Source organism: Malaclemys terrapin, chromosome 4 (assembly GCF_027887155.1).
Source record: "Malaclemys terrapin pileata isolate rMalTer1 chromosome 4, rMalTer1.hap1, whole genome shotgun sequence".
Lineage (NCBI taxonomy): Eukaryota > Metazoa > Chordata > Testudines > Emydidae > Malaclemys > Malaclemys terrapin.
Window position 1 is genome coordinate 43,867,213 of NC_071508.1, and position 19,806 is coordinate 43,887,018.

The following is a 19,806-nucleotide window of genomic DNA, read 5'->3' on the forward strand; positions in this document are numbered from 1 at the left end:
CAGTATTCCCCAGAGGACTCAATAACAAATTGCAGATATCAGCACATCTCCTAAGGAATTCATCACCAGATACAGATGTCACCTCTCCATGGTTTAAATGAGAAAAGTCAATACATGGGGATTAAATTAAGAACTCTTTATCCTTTTTTCTACTTTCAGACAAGACGTGCCCTTATAACATGCAGCACGAGGAATGTGGCTCCCCCTGTGCTAACACCTGCACCAACCCTGAAAGGTCAGCCCTCTGTGAAGATCACTGTACCGATGGCTGCGTCTGCCCCCCAGGCAAGTTTATATTCATCTCCTTTTCTCGTATTCAAAAGCACCAGCACATTTACATGTACAGGTTTAGCAGCTTTCCTAGGATACATTATATCTTTTAATGCTCTTTCCACAGCTACAGGAAGTTCCATGTTCTTTCCTTGAGACATGTACATAGTTTCTATCTATGTTAATGGAAACACCCTTTCAGATGACAGGGGTTTATTCAGGACATGCATCTGATGTGCCACAAAGTGACTGAAATTAGTATATGACAGCATACTAGAGATGGAACTCTCTAAACCTGGCAGCTTCCTTAGCCACTGTGTGCAATAAGTAGATTACATTTACTCACCTTTTGCCCACAAAAATGTTTCCTGACATTAGCAACTTTGAGCCTGATCCTGCAAGGTGATGAACATTTCCTGTGGAGTGCTGCCTGTCCTCCTCTCCCTCTGTAAACACTGGGAGTTGGGAGCACTCAGTAGTTTGTAAGATCAGGCCATTTTCAGGAATTATGCATGATAAATGGACATTAATTTGTAATTGTAGGTACAGTAACTGCCTCCTATCTCCATGCAAACTAAGTTCTCGTGCTGAGAATATTTGCTGACTGGAGTGAATTTATCATCTTCATCATATTTCCCATCTCTGCTCTTCAGCCCATGCTACGTGTGGTCACATGTGGTGCTCCCTCGTGTCCTCATCTCTTGTCAGAATAAATTAACTAGTCTCCCTGAGACTACTATGTGCTTGCTTTAGGGTGTATAGTGTTTACACTACAAATGGGTCCCCATGTGAATTTATAGATGTTTGCTCCATTACATCCTGTCACTCTGTCATCTTGCAATTCAAATCAGCGAGGCCCATCTCACCAAGGCACTTAGCAGAGTATCACAGAGTGAAGGAGCTCTAGGATTTCTGCCACTCTTTGATTGGTTACACAGCCACAGCAGTCAGTAGATAGCAGAGATTCCATTATTACAATGCTTTTTATGTTTGCATTTCATCTGTAATAAAAAAAGAAACACAACATATTTTACGATTTCTTCTACAGCTGTGCTCCGAAACAACATGGAAAGCATGACAAAGTGAATAACTTACTATTTCTTCCTCTAGGAACCGTGTCTGATGACATTAACAGCTCTGGCTGTATCCCTCTCAGCGAGTGCCACTGTACCTACAAAGGTGAAACGTATAGTCCAGGTGCTTCTTTTGCATCCCAGTGCACTTCATGGTAACCTACTATTTTTGTCAAATCTTTTCCTTTTTTTGTGCATTACCTAATAATTGTTGGCAGTGGGCAAGAAATCACTGATTACACAGGGGTTGGGAATGAATATATTAGTCTGAAGCTTCTGGCTTAAAATACTTACTAAAGTTGTTTATCTCCTTGGTTTCTTTCTGTACACGAGAACAAAAACTTGAATTTAGACAAGAGTAATCTCATTTTCAAGCCCAGGCACGTTAACAATATGATCAAATCCAGTCACTGAATGCTCAAATCAGCCCTCAGTAACATAAATCCAGTGACAGGTTTCAGAGGGGTAGCTGTGTTAGTCTGTATCAGCAAAAACAACGAGGAGTCCTTGTGGCACCTTAGAGACTAACAAATTTATTTGGGCATAAGCTTTCGTGGGCTAAAATCCACTTCATCAGATGCATGAAATGAAAAATACAGGAGCAGGTATAAATACATGAAAGGATGGGGGTTGCTTTACCAAGTGTGAGGTCAGTCTAATGAGATAAATCAATTAACAGCAGGATACCAAGGGAGGAAAAATAACTTTTGAAGTGGTAAGAGAGTGGCCCATTACAGACAGTTGACAAGAAGATATAAGTAACAGTAGGGAGAAATTAGTATTGGGGAAATTAAGTTTAGGTTTTGTAATGACCCAACCACTCCCAGTCTTTATTCATGCCTAATCTGATGGTAAATCCAGTGGTGGACTCCAGCATGAAATATGCATGTTCTATATAAGCACCATTTTAAATTTGAAGACACAGTGTATTACATGGATAGTGAAATTATGTGTACACATATAACAGCTTCTGGATGTGAATTGATGGCTTCCCCGTAGCTGCTTAAATATTACTTCAGTGTATGTATATGTGTATATGTATATAAAAACACAAAATCTATTATTTGTAAAGAATTATTTAACATGCTCTGAATTTTGTCTCATGCTAATGAAGGTAAGAGTCCAAATTCAGTATGAGAAAAATTCCTTGGTATTCCATAGAATTGCTTCCACTTTCACAAGGGCTGAATTTGGTCCAAAGATTTACAATGAATAGCTTTAGGTTAAAACATCATTACCATGAAGATGGAGATGCTTTTCCCTTATTCATTTTGAGATTTTAATGCAATATCAAAAAAACAATGAGGAGTCTGGTGGCACCTTAAAGACTAACAAATTTATTTGGGCATAAGCTTCCATGGGTAAAAAACCCAGTTCTTCAGATGCATGGAGTATAAATTAGAGATGCGGGCATTATTATACTGACACATGAAGAGAAGGAGTAACTTTACCTTTTACCCAAGAAATCTTATGTGCAAATAAATTTGTTAGTCTTTAAGGTGCCACCGGACTCCTCCTTGTTTTTGTGGATACAGGCTAACACAGCTACCCCCTAATACTTGACACAATGCAATATCAGTTAGTCTACTTGCAAACAGTGATAAAAACAGCAGGGGGGAAATGAAGGTGTCATCTGACCCCATTTTCTCCCATTTTTCTTAACCTTGTGTCACTCAAGCTTAACAAAAATCTCTTGTCTTTTTTTTCAGTACCTGTACTGGAGGCCAGTGGAGTTGTGTCAGCCTTTCCTGCCCTGGGACTTGCTCCATTGAAGGAGGTTCCCACATCTCCACATTTGATGAGAAACGTTATTCCTTCTTTGGAGATTGTAGCTATATCCTGACGAAGGTAACTATAATTGAGCATTTACTGCCATGCAACTTAGTATAGGCAGATTCTTTAACTAGAGAGGATGCAACTTAATTAGTGCTACTGGAAGTCTCAACATGGGGCTTGATCCAAAGACCAATGAAATTAATAGGATTCTTTCCATTGACTTCAGTGGGCTTTGGAATAGGCCCAGAATAAACGAATGCAAAGACTTAATCAGGTAGCTGAATACATTAGGAATGTGTATTTTTTAGAGGGAGGGAGGTTTGCTTATGAATTACATTGCATTTTCCAGACCCCCTCAATATAACCTGCAGATGGTTACTATACATTTTCAAATAAATCTCCTCTGTCCTGTGTTTTGTAATTTTTTCTTTCTGAGTAAAGTTAACCCTCCTTTCTGCCTCCATTGTCACCCTTAATCCAGTTTGCACACAGTTTGCCTTCCTTGATTAAATGTTCTTCATGTCAGAAGCATCATTTATAGTTCTCATGCAAACTGACTATCAACTTTCCTATTACACATGCATAACTGTTCAGTCTCAGAGCAAAAGACTAAGAACTCCTATTCAGGAGTAGGATCTAAAATGTGTATGTGTGGTTTAGATAACTTAATAACTGGGGACTGTGATATGTATGGAATACAGGATGTGGGAATGAATGGGGGTGGTAATGATTATGTACCTGAATGAAAGTCCATCAGAGTCACTGCAAAAGTCAGGCCCTATATACCACTGTCATTGACTTATATATAATAACTTCTGTAAAATAAGTAATAAAGACTTAATATTAAAAATAACACACACACAAAGAATTATCTTTCCTCACCTAACAGCTGTGTGCTAGAAATCCTTTTTATGAGATAAAACAACCTCACTTTCAGTAAGGCCAAGTTAAATTTTAACTGAAAAGAGAATGCCACAAAAATATCTGTTGCTAATCTAGGAATGTCTGAACATTAAGGCTCCTGAAATCTCCTCATGGGTACTTCAAGTATTTAATGCCATGGTCAGCTGACACTTTTCATTGTGTTGCATGTGTTTACGCCAACTTACTTTGGTGACTGTAAATGGGTGTGCATATGAGGAAGAGAGACAAAGGGAAGGAATGAGCAAAATTTACAATGACCAAGTTTACCCAGAATGTTATTTGATATTGATCCCTTTTCACCTAATGGGTTTGTTTTTCCTTTTTTTCAGCTCTGTGACAGCGATTCCTTCGCTGTTCTAGGAGAAGTCCGCAAATGTGGCCTAACTGACACCGAGACATACCTGAAAGGTGTAGCCATCAGCATAGGTGGAGGACAAACTGTACGTAGTAAAAACAGATACCCAACCTTTGGCCTGAATGCTTTTAAAATGGACAGTTATTGCGTAGGTAGGTGTGGGTGGGAAGGATGGGCTTAAACTGAAGACCAGAGAAAAACGTGAGTGATCTGTAGCTTGCAAAAAGTGTTAACCATCACCAACTAGACTCACCACAACTTCTGTTCCTGATGCAGTAGGAACTATGTTCAGCCTTATGTTGTGCCCAGATGGAAAAATATGTGAATATGGATGGTCCTTGATCCCAAATCCTGTACCAACAAACACACATATGTATTGTTTGGGGTAGATGCCTGCACAAAAAAGAACAGCGCAGCTAGGAAGTCAGCATTGATTTCTGTTCAAATAAGATATAACCTTGATCAAGCAAAAAGAAACTGCAGTGCAGACAATGGAAGTCAAGATACTGGTAGTTCTCTGGCATTTACATTTTATACAGATTTTCTAAATAATTGCTAGTTATAACAATTAAAAAAATAGTATAGTAACAAAAAAAGTTGTGTTGAAAAGTTGATTTTCACTATATCAAGTGTCCGGCCTTTTTCTTCATCTTGAACAATACTAGATATGAAATATTTGGAAAGTGCTGAACAGTTCCTAAACCTGCTTGCCAATCACTGTCTTTTTCTTCTTGTCAGATTGTTGTGATCAAACCTTCTGGCAGCGTGTTTGTGAATACGATCTACACCCAGTTGCCCATCTCTGCAGGTATGTTCTTTTAGGAGACATCTGTGGCATTCGCGGACGTTGACTTGGCTAGCCTAGTGCTTTGCTTATACTCTCCGTTACATTCTGAAGTCAGTTACCCTGCAGTAACCTCTTATTTTTAAAATAATTGTTTTTGCTCATTCAGCATTTTTCAGTTTGGAGATAATCTGATATTGTTATGTAACCATTAGAGAACATCTTCTATACACACATACACTATCACGCTGATATTTCCAGACCCAACTAGTGCTGTAAGAGTAAAAAGCAAATACACTGGGCCCCAAAAACCAGGCCTACAACTGATTAGGTTGCCCTATGCCTCTTCTGCCTGTTTTCAAGAATATTGTTCATCATTAAAGCCTTTCACTCTATCTGTACCTCCTTAGTTTCTTACCCACATATACAGGAAGTACAAGTACTGTATGTGTATCGAGTATTTTCAGATTGGATCCTAGGACAACATCATGTTAGGTAATTCTCCCAGAGCCAAAGTCTGTTTGGACACAGAAATTCATGTTCTTCTCCTTGTTCCAAAGAAATTACGAGACTGGAGGCGTGTTCTGCCTGCTTGGTACCTAGAATAGTAATAGACTAACTTTGTACCAGATTTTAGGTCCAGTTCAAATTAACTCTCCTTTTTTTCTCCAAGTGATAGCTTAACACTACATGTAGCAGAAGCTTAGTATAAAGAGAATCTTTGTAAATAATGGACAGTTGTTTCGATTTTTGATCACATACAAAAATGGGTTTATTGTGTTCTTTGTCCACAGCCAATGTCACTATCTTCAGGCCTTCATCATTCTTCATCATCGTACAAACAAACTTTGGGCTTCAGGTTCAAATCCAGCTTGTACCCATCATGCAACTCTTTGTAAACTTGGACCCATCCCACAAAGGGCAGACATGTGGTAAGTGGACTTATCTAATATGTGTCTTTCCTACTGAGGAGAAGCACCACCCAGACTGCTTGTTTGGGTGGGAGACAGGCAGCAGGATCAGAGAGAGTCAGAGAATTAGACTTTTGATCAGGAAAGGAAGCACGGCTGAGCTTTTATAAGATTAAGCTTTCTCTCTGGGAGTAAGAAGTAGAAGGGTCACTGAATGCTATTTTTACTTTTATGTTATGTTTACTCTGATCAAATAGAAGTGTAGTGGTGTTTCAGACCCAGAAGTCGAAAGCATAGCCAATCAGTGGGTTTTGAAGAGTTCTGCAGGGCCCCTGAAATAGCGATAGGAAAAGTACCCGGGTTAGTCTGATATTCACAGGAAAATGTCCTGAGAGAAAGCTGTCAGAGGTACAAAGGTTGTACCAGCAACCCGGAGACATGGGTCTTGAACAAGAGTGTAATCAGGAAGGAGCAGGTTGTGACCTCACTCATTGAAATTACTTTTGATCTTGTATGAGAGATTCAAAATCCTTCTGCTTCCCGCTAAGGTCTTTGTGGAAACTTCAACAATATCCAAGCAGATGACTTCAAAGCCACAAGTGGTGTAGTGGAAGGAACAGCAGCCGCTTTTGCCAATACCTGGAAAATCCAGGGTGATTGCCCTAATGTCAAAAACATCTTTGAGAACCCCTGTACCCTCAGCATAGAAAATGGTATGTTCGTTATAATAATATATTTCTTCTATAATTAGAAGACTAAACAAATCTGACAAAAATAGGTAGCAGAAATGAATTCAGATTCTAAATTCCATGTTACATATAGATGGTTTTAAAAATTAAATCATAAAAGAAGATTAGCTTGAAAAACAAAGCAATTATTTAACTGTAAGAAATATTAACAGGATGCTGCGACTCATTTTAACTAATCCAATCTTGCCTACCCATTTTCTGTTAGACAAGACTGAGGTTTTCTCTTAATAAATAATAATAATACTTAAGACTAATAGAGTATTTTAGAGCCTCACAATAGCTCTGTGAGTTAAGAAGCGAAGTGTTAAGATTCCCGTTTTGCATATGGGGAAATTGAGTCATTGAAGAGGTTATCATTCCATCCTGTAAGATGCTGAGTGCCATCTAGAAGGTGTGGTGTGCTCAGAACTTGTTGGATTGTATGTAACTTGCCCAGTGCCACACAATTAGTCATGAATCATACTGAGAATTCATTGGTTCAAGGCTCTCAATCTTCTGTTCTAACCAATAAAGAACTTAAGTTTTTAAGGTCCACAAGCCACTCTTTCTGCTGCTAATATGAATTGAGCCATTGTTAATCCACATTGAAAATCTCCTTTTTCTAAACACCAGCTCAAGTTTTACCAGCTTAATCAAAGGCAGCCATTGTGATTTAGCTTCAGTCAATTTATGACACGTTCATATTTCTGTACAAAGAGAGTGGGCAGTTTTTTGTGTTTGAAGAAATACAGAGCCAAATTCTACTCTTTGTTATGCTTCTGCAACTCCACTGAACACAACGGGCTTACAGTGATGTAACTGGGAAGAGAATTTAACCCATAAAGTGAAACATGAATTCATAGCATTTTCTGTTTTTACAGAAAAATATGCTCAGCACTGGTGTGGATTGCTGACTGATACTCAAGGACCTTTTGCTGAATGCCACTCAACAGTGAATCCAGATGTTTACCACACGGTACTTTGCTAGTTATTTCTTTCACCTTTATAATAGCACCAATAAGAGTCTGATCCCTGATACCAAGTGCCAAGAGAAACACATACCAAACAGGAGGAGCTGGTTTAGACACCCAATTTGCTTCTGACAAGTTCATCAGGCTACAATAACGTTTAACTGTAATTTGATTTCATGTAATCTACTCCTTCTCTAAGTAGGCATTTTTCTTTACACTGTCAGGAAGATAAGTTTAATTGTTTCACTTTGTATATGACACTGCATTGATTGTAAATATCTGATGTAAATAGTAAAACTATTTTTTTCCTCAAATAAAAGGAGGAACATAAAAATACAGCTGCAGACATCTATTTTACTTCCTTGTAAAGGATTGCATCTTTCTGGCAGGTACTCAGGGTAGTTTCCCTTGCGGAGAAGTAATCTAAATTTGCATGTCTGAAACACTCTTAGATAACTGACTGCAAAGAAGGAAATGCTTAGATTTTTATACAGGTATAAATATACAGACATTAATGGGCCAAATTCTGTTGTCAATAACATTGATGAAAATCCAGAATAAACCCATTGACATACTTCAGATCTATACTGGGGTAAATCAGAGCACCATTTGGTCCAATAGGTTGCAAAGTGAATACATCAAGGTAGAATTTGGCCCTATAATCCATTATAAGACTAAATAGAGCCAGTGATTTTGACATGTGAATGCAAAAACTTAAAGGGAAATTTCTTTGGATGGGCAGTTCAGTGATTACTAATGAGTCTTATATGTATTCCTAGAACTGTCTGTTTGACACCTGTAACTGTGAAAAGAGTGAGGACTGCATGTGTGCTGCCCTCTCTACCTATGTCAGAGCCTGTGCTGCCAAAGGAGTCCTGTTGAATGGATGGAGGACCAATGTCTGCAGTAAGTTTTAAAACCATTCACTGGTTAAAAATGATCAGCCAGTGGGCCCTTTATACCAGTTTCCAAGAAATCCACGGCTCTCCCAGTCAAATCTTAAACAAAAGTTTGATGGTGTTCTATCAACAATTGTCTTATAGAATCTAAGGGGTATAAGTAACGGGGGACATAATGAACGATAAGTAGGAAGTTACTTAAATAAGATGCTTCATGAGAATCATGCCTACACTGAATGAAAGTCCCAAGGAAATATCAGGGAGCATAAGGCTTTTACTGTCAATTTAATATAATTAGGATGCTTCCAGTTTTATTACTTTAATATACTGATGGTGGAAGGAGGAAAATAAACAAACAGAAAAAATAAACTGTACAAATTAATATGGGCTAAATTCTCCACTTGTTTAAACTGAAGAAACCTCATTGACAGCAATGGGGTTCTCTAGTGTACCCGTCCGAGATAGTAATGTGGGGGTAAATTTTGTAGTAGAAGTACAAAAGACATGTATATTACATTACTGTTGACCTCACTGAAGAATTTCATCCATTCAGTTTTAATCTGTGGACATACAGGATCTATTATACACAATATATCCAAAATTTGGCATTTATAGCCATCATTAAATAAGCTATGAATGTAACTTACTTTATTTTACTCTCTCAAGCCATAACCTCGTGCCCCAAATCCCTGACGTACAGCTACGTTGTCAGTTCCTGCCAACCCACTTGCCGATCTTTGAGTGAGCCCGATGTCACATGCAACATCAAGTTCACTCCAGTTGATGGCTGCACCTGTGCAAATGGAACTTACATGGATGAAAATGGCAAATGCGTACCCGCTACTAGCTGTCCTTGTTATTACAAAGGCTCTGTGCTACCTTCTGGAGAGGTTGTTCACGACAATGGTGTCATATGGTAAGAGGTTCTTTAACAAAACCCTGGGGCTGGACACTGGCAATCATGGAATCATATATATTTTATGAAGTCTAGTCAAGTCAAATGAGTTTCTCTCCCCGTTTAAGAATTTTCAGTGTGAAAATCACAATTACTCATGAATTTTTAGGATTGTCTTTGTTTAGAAATCTTTCTTTAATCCAGTCAACTAACTCAATTAGCCATATTTTCTCCCTGAATTTAAAAGGTTTCTTCCAGATTAAAAAAGTCTACCAGTTTAATATTCCCTGTATTTAAAATGAGGAATGCTGGTGAAATGAATAATATTACGGAAGAAACTTTTTAAGTGTAATAATCTATGTCGACAAACTGACTGGGTGGCATTGCCTTAGCATAAGGCACAAGCTTGTTTGTTTTCTGGACAGCTATCACAGAAATTATATGCAAACAATATACACGGTTCTGTTGAAAGGACACTTTCTATCTCTGGCCACAAGGTGGCATTTCAGTATTCCAGATTCCATAGGAAACACTGGATGTATGGCAAGATAGAAGCAGCTCTTCGTGTAACTAACTAAGATTTGAAGCAAACATAATTCCCTTCTCTTTCTCACAGCTCTTGCACACATGGAAAGTTGGACTGCGTGAGAGTGAAACCAGAACCAGGTATAATCCCTTTAAGCTTTATTTTAATTCCCTCTCACACTTCTGAGTGAACTCAGTTTTATTACAATGATGAAGACAGCAAACATTTGAAACCCAGTAGGGAAATTAATGCATCAGAAACCATTTGCATAGCAGTTTTGTAGTAGCGAGGATGTAATTTTTGAAATGCAAAGTACCATTCTTTATATTGTGACATAGTGGATACAAAATATGACAAGAACTAAAGGATCTAATTCAGAGCAAGATAAGATCTTGTCATAGTGTTACAGATAAAAAAGAAAAGTGCCCTAGGGAGTACATAATAACCACTGAATTTCCTAAAAAGCAAAAATTACTGGATGCTGGTAACTTGATAAATATAGGGTGAGGGGTGACCTTTATGAATTGTTCTCCAAAAGGCAAATTTCTATGAGACTTCTTAAAAATGAAAATCAGCAAAAGGAAGCAAAAAATAAAGAAAAATAACACAGCTGTTAATATAGTAACAAGAATCAGTTTCTTTTTTCAACAAAGAAATGATGGTAAGATGTATTTCTTAACAACTGAAAGGTGGTTCAAAGCACTTATCACATATTTCAGTAGGTATTATGTAAAACCCAAAAGTATAACATGCCACCGACTCCATTCTCCATACAGTAGAAGAAAAAAACATTAAGATCCAAATATTGTTCATGTGCCAATGGCAATTTTTTAAATGACATGCATGGCCAGGGCTCTGGCCATACTTCTGGTTCATATGTTTAATACTACAGCTATTATCAGGTGCTTATCCAAGATGTGGCACCCAATCCTGCAGTCGCTACTCAAACAAAAATTTCCCACTGGTGTCAGTGGGAGTTTTAACTGAATAAAGAGTGCAGGATTTGGCTACACTTACCATATCTGTGCTTGCAGAGGGGGTAATTAAACATGCAAATGACCAGTTCTGTAACTAACTGGCCATTTGTGCATGCCGTTACATTGCACGTGAAAACTATGCATCTGCTATTCTAAAATCTGTCCCATTAATTATAGCACAATTATTACAGGATTAACTGAATTGAAATATATTATATAAAGATTCAAATGGATTTTGTTTCCAAAGTAATGTGTAAATTAGTTGTAAATTTTCTTTACTAACAATAATGAAGAATTGTATTCCAAGTTTACAACCAAAGGCAATGAGCTCCTATATCTGAGGTCATTTATAATTCTAACCAAAGCCTTGTGCCCAGTTCCGTGGCTAAAATCATTTCAGCAGAGAGCTAAAATGTGTGACAGAGCAAATGAAGGTTATTTACCAGTAACTGAAGCATTGTAACTAGATTGTGTTCCTTGGCTTAACTCTAAAATCAGGGCTCTTTGGAGGCATATTCATGACAAATAATTACTGTAGCAATAACTGATAACTCTGTGTTTGATCCCAAATGTCTTATGGCTTTTGTCTCCTGCAGTCTGTGCAGCTCCCATGGTCTACTTTGACTGCAGCAATGTCACTGCAGGCACCATTGGATCCGAGTGCCAGAAGAGCTGTCAGACTCTTGATATGGGATGCGTAAGTGCCAATTCCTTATGCCCACTTGAAAACATTTTCATATCCTGACCAAAATTAAATCTCTCACACTCTGTGCTGTTGTAGTTGAATGTTTCTTTTCCACTGACATGATTTATCAAGTGATGTTTTCTCTATGGTTCTTACAGTACAGCACACAGTGCGTCTCTGGCTGTGTGTGCCCTAATGGTCTAGTGTCAGATGGCAAAGGTGGCTGTGTAGCTGCGGGGGAATGTCCATGTGTTCACAATGATGCCTCCTACAATCCAGGAGAAACAATTAAAGTCAACTGTAACACCTGGTAGGTATATGTTGAATAGTTATGGTTTTCACAATCCTAAAGGTACATGTCCGTGTCGCTTAAACTTGAGGAGAATCTCATTTTGCTGTAGCAGAATTAAGACTTACAGCACACACTTGAGTGGGGCTCATATTCCATGCAACAGAAGGTGATGATAGATATACACATAGCCTGTGCACTAGAATTTGGTTGGCAATGCGATCCTTCACTGCAAGAGGGTTAGTAGTTAGTTCCGCATTGGTATCTAATGTTGAAATCTAATATTCAGCATAAAAAAAAAAAAACGGGCTCTCTTCATTCTTTCCAAAACCAAACAAGAATAGTTAGTAAATGAGCAGGACAACGATGGGCTTTATATGCCCTCATCTCCATTAGAGCTGCACGGGAAAACTTTATACCTGCTCAGTCTGTATGCAGTCCCTCAATGGTGCATACATCTCAAAAAATTCTAAGAGGTTTTGAAATCCAAAGGGTTTTTAAATGGCTCTCAATCATATCACCCATTTAATCAGAAAATAAATTAAATTTTGGGAATTAATGGGGTCTATGTGCTGTTGGTCCAGAGCTACGATAGATTACTGTTTAGAATGAGTAAGCCCTATTTCCCAGTACCATAGGTTTACTGTATTTTGGAATAGACACATTCTGAATCAAATTTACATCTGGCTATATAAGGAGAAATTAATATGTTAAGTATTTTTGTTACATTTGGACTTTTTTCTCCCTCCTAGCACTTGTAAAAACAGAATGTGGCAATGCACCAATGAATCTTGCCTGGCAACCTGCTCTGTTTATGGAGATGGTCATTACATTACTTTTGATGGCAAACGCTTCAGCTTTAGTGGAGACTGTGAATACACACTGGTCCAGGTACTGAGCTTCTTTCCTAGCATTATTACACCACTAAAAGTATCTTGTGTTCCTACATGTGGTGACCTTGCATTACTAACACTAACTATAACTCCTGTTCTCAGGATTACTGTGGTAAAAACAGTACCAGCCTTGGAACCTTCCGAGTGATCACTGAGAACATCCCCTGTGGAACCACTGGGACCACCTGCTCAAAGGCCATTAAAGTCTTCCTAGGGGTGAGTAGCTTCTTTGATAAACTGTGGGAAAGAACATGTGTATCTGATCTCTGACATGAGTAGGATGCACAATAGATTGTCCAAGATAGATCTCACTGTAAAAATATCCAATCAGACAGCATAACCTTTCGTAGCCTTCCAAACTTGCTACCAGCAATTGCGTGATATCTTAGGAAGAAATGCTATAGAATAATTCAGATAGTTATAGATATATTAAATCTGTTGGCTTTTTAACTGGCTTTTCTTCCTATTTCAGAACTATGAACTGGTACTCAGTGACGGAAAGTTTGAAGTGATAGAGAAGGTCCGTGGAGGGGAAGTGCCATACAAGGTCCGTTACATGGGCATCTACATGGTGATTGACACCAACAATGGGCTGATTCTTATGTGGGATAAGAAAACCAGCATATTCATCAAGCTCAGCCCAGATTTTAAGGTGAGTTTTAGGAGCTGTGTGACTGGGATCAACTGTTATGGATACACTATGGTGTTATCTCTTGAAGGAGAAAATGGAAGTACAGTGAAACATAAGTAAGATTGTAACTGCAAGATTGAATGAATTCCTATTGCATATTTTCAGCCTTTCGGTGGTGTCTCAAAATAGATCCTTTAGAGTGACAGAATATAGTGGTGTGATAAGCTGCTTCTAAATACATCATTCATGTCCACAAATTACATAATGATTTCATAACTAAATAGTAGCAGAACATTCATTAAAGGTCATTACTAATAAGGTATATTCAAAATGAAATAAAAATAGTTAATTCGTTTTTTTTTTTTAAATACTAAGAACAAAATTATGTGTCTACTTTACTTCTTTCTTCAGACAGGATTCAGTACAATAAAAAAAAGGGTACATTTTTTGGTAAAGGCATCTTCAGGGAAAAGTGTGAGGCTGTCACTGAAGACGCAAAGTCTACATTAAATCCGAAAAGTCAGCGTTTCAGTTAATCACAGACACTGGCAAATATGTTTTATTAGCACTCATCAGTTTGTTTGTTTCTCTATGCAGGGTCAGGTCTGTGGCCTGTGTGGGAACTACGATGGCAATGGCATTAATGACTTTACCACCAGAAGTCAGTCTGTGGTAGGAGATGTGCTGGAGTTTGGAAACAGCTGGAAGGTGTCTCCTACTTGCCCAGATGCCAAGAGCAACAAGGATCCTTGCACTGCAAACCCTTACAGGAACTCTTGGGCCCAGAAGCAGTGCAGCATAATCAACAGCAAAGTATTCGCTGCCTGTCACTCTCAGGTATAGCAAATCCTCAGGTGGAATCCTTCTAAGTAGGGATTATATTATATACAGAATACCTTCGTGGTGCACTTTGCGTTGCCACTCCCTGCACTAAACATAAGGATGCTCTACCTGTTTTTTAATGTACATGTACATTTGATTGTGGGAGAAGCATCATGGGCTTGATCCAGTTTCACACTGAAGTCAATGGAAAGATTTGACTTCAATGGGAGCTGGATCAGGTCCTTTAAGACCAAACTGGACTCATAGCTAATTCCAGGAGGACTATGCAGAAATTTCACTGAGATTCATTTTCTCTTTTTGCCAAGTAAGCCGGTCCATCAAAGAAGTATGTGACACTTGTACAGACGTCATCAGATAACCCTTTTTACATGGGACAATCACAGGATGTGTTATTCCGTCCAGTAGGATTAGCTTCTGATAATACATTTAATTGATAACAGGATGATTGTTGTGATAGGATGTACTAATCTAATTGTATTATTTTTTCCAATTAATTTGTAATGTTCCACAGCTGTTAGGGTAGTCACTTCTCTTATGATTACTAATGCTAGGCGTGTCCTACACTTGATGTTTCACTTGACTTTATAAAAAAAAATTCTTGTCATTTCCCCCCCAATTTAGACTCTTTTTTTCCAAAATCATAATTTGACTGAAATTTTAGGAGGGGGGGGAATTGCTATTGCAAAACAAGATGACAAATGCATGGAACAAAAATTAAATGTCATGTATTCTTTTTCTAACAGGTTGAACCAAATGAATATTATGAAGCATGCGTGACTGATGCTTGTGCCTGTGACACTGGGGGAGATTGTGAATGTTTCTGTACAGCGGTAGCTTCATATGCTCAAGCATGTAATGAGGCTGGCATTTGTGTTGCATGGAGAACCCCATCTATCTGTCGTGAGTATTACCCCATAACTTCATGGAGGGAGAGGGAGAAAAAGAAATAAAGAACGAGAAGGGGAAAAAAACACAGGAAGAAATGAAGAGGAGTATAGTACTGTTCCTGAGATGCACTACAATCTGGAAAATAGCAAAATAGTCCAAAGCAAACAGTAAATTATCAATAGAACTATCTACAAAACTTCTTTTTCCAATCTTCCTACACATCTCCAATTGTAGATATGATTAAAATAAAACTGTGCCCTAGTGATTGTATTAGTTGTTAAATTACTGTATTATCTAGTTACAGATTGTGATATACCACTGCCATCCTACTATATATATATATATAGTATATATACACACAAACACACACACAGCTTTTATCTGTCAGTGTAAATAATAGCAATGCATAGTAGCAGCTGAAAATTTTATGTTCCAGTTAATTGAGTTTTATGCGTTCTGTCAGTGTACCAGCACTGAAGTCAATACAACTGTAGAATTAAGATAATCATATTGAATTAGAAACAGGATAACTACTGTTTACTACTTGCAGAATTATGTTAGTATTATGGGATTTGTACACAGCATATGGATAGCTATGAAGCACTTTAGAAACATTTTGTTACATGTCATATTTTCACCCATTTTGCCCTCTTTCAGCTCTGTTCTGTGATTACTACAACCCGCAAGGGGAATGCGAGTGGCACTACAAGCCTTGTGGGTCTCCTTGTATGAAGACCTGCAGGAACCGAAGTGGAAAATGCCTTCATGAGTTACAAGGCTTGGAAGGTAAAATACATTATATATATCTCACTCTACTTATAAAAGCTAATTAAAAATTCCTAAACTAAAATTCCTACTTCTCAATATAGTTAATAATATTAGAAAGTACAAGCCAGGTTAGTGATTATGGAGTTTTCTGAATTGTGTGTAATTCTCTAAAGAGGTCATGATCTTCTTTGGGATTCAAATCCAAATGATGGCATTTAAACTCTCAGAGAAATATATGCTATGGCAGCATAGGGTGACATCCCGCCCCTTGACAAGAAATCAATGCAGAATGTAGACAGTTGTCTAGAGACACCCGCAGTGTAAGAGATCCAGTGTCAATATAACTCTCTTTGTTACTGCAGGATGCTATCCAAAGTGTCCAGAGAACAAGCCCTATTTTGATGAAGATGATATGGAGTGTGTCGATAGCTGTGGCTGTTATGATACCAAGGGAAAATATTACAAGCCAGGAACACCCATTCGTTCAGAAGAGAACTGTCAATCATGGTAAGCTTAGCTGTATGAGGATTTTAGGAGGATCCTAACATAATGTACTGGCCATTAAACTCCATTGTTTGCTAACAGGAATTGGTCTTGTGCCTACTGTGCATAAATTACTAATGAGTACATAAACCACTTTTATTTCTGGGACTGGGAAGGGAAAGGATCATGATCTGAAATTCTTTCCTTTGGAGTGATTTGCTTGAAGCATATTTCTCTGTTTTATTGCACATTCTGTATTATCCTTAAAAAAAAAAGATCTTCTTTATACTGCATTTAGGAAACAAATTGACAAGGTATTATTGAAATCATTATCTAAAATTGCTCTATAGCTTAATTCTGTTCATTTGTTTTTGCTATTGTCTTGGCATGTATCTGTCTAGGAGAGTCCTTCAGTATTTTTATATGTTTTATTTTTTGTAACTGATTACTTCGTTACACAGATATTTACTTAGGGACATATTCTGATATGCTTCTCATGCTGAATAGCAATTTACTCCACAAAGTCAATAGGACTACTTGCGGAGTACAGCGTTAGTTAGTGTGAACAAAGGTACCTGAATTTAGGCCTTAATTAGTAAGTGAGAAATCCCTATCTTTGTGCACAGCCTGAGTAAACGGACTGTGTTCTCACAGGGGCGTACCATCGAGGGCTGAGGAGAGGGAATCCTCCTTACTAGGCTGCAGAGCGGCTAAAGAGACTCTCTGGCAGCTATTTCAACCTAAGAGCAACAGTAATTCCTCCACCACCATCCCTGCTGCACTTCCCCTCCACTGGGGGGAAGTGGTCAGTGGATCCCTTCCTGCAGCCTCCAAAACCTTCTTCTGTGGCATCATGGAAGGGATGCAGTGCAGGGTATTGTTAGTAGGCACAGATGGTGTTACAAATCCTGTCTGCAGATTGAAAGGAGCCTGCCCATCCTGCCTTTCTGCAGCAGAAGTGCACCAGTTTGAGAGCTCAGGGCTAGGGTTACCATATCTCATAAATAAAAAAAGAGGACCCTCCACGGGCCCTGGCCCCGCCCATTTCCCCATTCCCTAGCCCCGCCCCAACTCCACCCCTTCCCCACCCTAACTCCGCCCCCTCCTCCCTTCCACTCCCAGCCAGGGGGAAAGGGCAGCCCCAGTGCTACCCGCTTCAGGGTTTGCCGGGCAGCCCCTAGACCCTGCACCCCCAGCCGGCGCTTCCCCAGTGCAGCTGGAGCCCGGGAGGGGAAGCGCCCAGCCGGGGGCGCAGGGTCTGGAGGCGGCCCGGCAAACCGTGAAGCCGGTAGCACTGGAGCTTTGGGCAGCCCCTATGCCTCCAGACCCTGCGCCCCCAGCCGGGCACTTCCCCTCCCGGGCTCCGGCGGCGCAGGGTCCGGAGGCACGGGGGCTGTCCGAAGCCGGTAGCGCTCGGGCAGCTCGGCTCTTAAACAGAGCCGAAGAGTCGGGGAGGAGCAGAGCCGCCATTTTCCCGGACATGTTCGGCTTTTTGGCAATTCCCCCCAGACGGGGGTTTGACTGCCGAAAAGCCGGACATGTCCGGGAAAAAGAGGACGTATGGTAACCCTACTCAGGGCCCTTTTATCACAGGATGGATGAGAACATTCTAGGTCTTTTTGAGCTTACCCACACAACTTTTCTCCATGAACTTCATTTTGTTCCTTCTGATATAAATGCAATAGAAACAGTTAAAACAGTAAAATGTATGTGGTTATCCTTTATGCATCTTCAGTCCCATATTTCTTTTCTCTTTTCCCCCCGCAGTGAATGCACAATGAATGGCATTGAGTGTGAATATGATGAAGACGGTATGTTGACAAAGCAGCTGTTATCTGAACATGAAATTTTTGGAACAATCTATTCCATTATACAGGAAATCTAATGATGACATTCTCCTTTGATTTACAGAATGCCACTGCACATATGATGGAAAGCAATATGAGTATGAGGATGTCATCTACGACACTACAGATGGTATTGGCGGGTGTATCATTGCAACTTGTGGTCACAATGGAACAATTGATAGAAAAGTCTACGCATGTTCTACACCCTTAACCACAACACCATTTTCATTTTCCTCTTCAACACCTATATCCACCACTACAGGTATGTTTTTAATGAATTCATGAGCTCACTGTACTCTTACTTGCCGTTGAGTGAAATTTACCTACCAAACCATGCTTATAACTCTAACGAATGGATCAGAAACTCAAAAACTAATAAGACCTATTTTTCTTTGTATTTTATATATTTTATATAGTTTTGATCATAGCTAGAAAACAAATTGAAACATGAAAATATAGAAAATTAAACCACTGTGCATGGTTTTGATATGATCTTTGCTCAAATTCAGACAGATTTATTAGAAAACAATCCCAAGGGTATTTTATAAACTGTTGTGGTAACTGATTCTATACCATTCTTTTTAAATTGCTATATAGAAAATGTCCACAGCTAGTAATCTGCACAGTCATAGAATCATTCCCTATTATTCATTTATTAAATTGCAGAATGACTAATTTCTCCTAAAATCCCAGTCAGTATCATAGTATTTTGAAAATGCAGTTAGTAAATGGATTGCTCAGACTGCAATACTGAGATACTATGCATTTCACCTCTAGATCTCTGGTTCAATTTGTCCCAGATTGGTAATGCCTGAAAGTCATGACCATCTGATGGCTGTTTGATAGCACACGTGAGATTAGTTAGTCATTTTAGTATAGTTCTTAGTGCTATATCACAGAAACTGCCAGCATAGTTGGCATTAACTGGCAACTTTTCAGAAGTTTCAGAGAGGCCTGCATTGAATCAGCAAGGAGCATGAACTACTCTCTCCACCCAAGAGATGGTCCCTTACAAACAGACTTGAAGCACATTAGGGCGCATAAGGAAACTTATACCCCTGATTCAACCCTGCAGTAATTATTCTATGAACAAATAGAGAGGAGTGCAGGCAATGTGACATGTTCATGAGCAGTAAATTTATATAACAAATAAATTAGGTGCATATGCGGCCTACTCCAAAGCACATTGAATTCAACTATGTCTTTCCATAGCTTCAGTGCGTTTTGGATCAGGGCCTTAATGTTCATGAGTAGATGCAAACATGCTGCACAAAATGGAAAATTTTATGCAAAGATGTTTTTTCCCAAGTGTGCAAATTATGCATGTGTAACTTAGGCAACTATTTTTGAAATGTGGTAATTACTCTTTATTCTAGCACATCACAAGAAA

General features: G+C 38.9%; 1 protein-coding gene across 2 annotated transcripts in view; it reads left to right on the top strand.

Moving 5' to 3' along the window:
* Positions 1 to 19,806, top strand: part of LOC128835736 (mucin-5AC-like) — a 56,314-nt gene that overhangs the window by 9,148 nt on the left and 27,360 nt on the right. For both annotated transcript variants that reach the window (XM_054025349.1, XM_054025350.1), the window contains exons 9-30: positions 160 to 285; positions 1,381 to 1,498; positions 3,053 to 3,191; positions 4,373 to 4,483; positions 5,137 to 5,206; positions 5,977 to 6,114; positions 6,642 to 6,806; positions 7,703 to 7,797; positions 8,572 to 8,698; positions 9,358 to 9,607; positions 10,203 to 10,252; positions 11,686 to 11,786; positions 11,933 to 12,084; positions 12,816 to 12,954; positions 13,059 to 13,172; positions 13,429 to 13,608; positions 14,185 to 14,424; positions 15,174 to 15,330; positions 15,976 to 16,104; positions 16,449 to 16,593; positions 18,337 to 18,380; positions 18,481 to 18,678. In XM_054025349.1, coding sequence (XP_053881324.1) covers positions 160 to 285; positions 1,381 to 1,498; positions 3,053 to 3,191; positions 4,373 to 4,483; positions 5,137 to 5,206; positions 5,977 to 6,114; positions 6,642 to 6,806; positions 7,703 to 7,797; positions 8,572 to 8,698; positions 9,358 to 9,607; positions 10,203 to 10,252; positions 11,686 to 11,786; positions 11,933 to 12,084; positions 12,816 to 12,954; positions 13,059 to 13,172; positions 13,429 to 13,608; positions 14,185 to 14,424; positions 15,174 to 15,330; positions 15,976 to 16,104; positions 16,449 to 16,593; positions 18,337 to 18,380; positions 18,481 to 18,678 — 2,988 coding nt within the window. The remainder of the gene's footprint in view (positions 1 to 159; positions 286 to 1,380; positions 1,499 to 3,052; positions 3,192 to 4,372; positions 4,484 to 5,136; positions 5,207 to 5,976; positions 6,115 to 6,641; positions 6,807 to 7,702; positions 7,798 to 8,571; positions 8,699 to 9,357; positions 9,608 to 10,202; positions 10,253 to 11,685; positions 11,787 to 11,932; positions 12,085 to 12,815; positions 12,955 to 13,058; positions 13,173 to 13,428; positions 13,609 to 14,184; positions 14,425 to 15,173; positions 15,331 to 15,975; positions 16,105 to 16,448; positions 16,594 to 18,336; positions 18,381 to 18,480; positions 18,679 to 19,806) is intronic.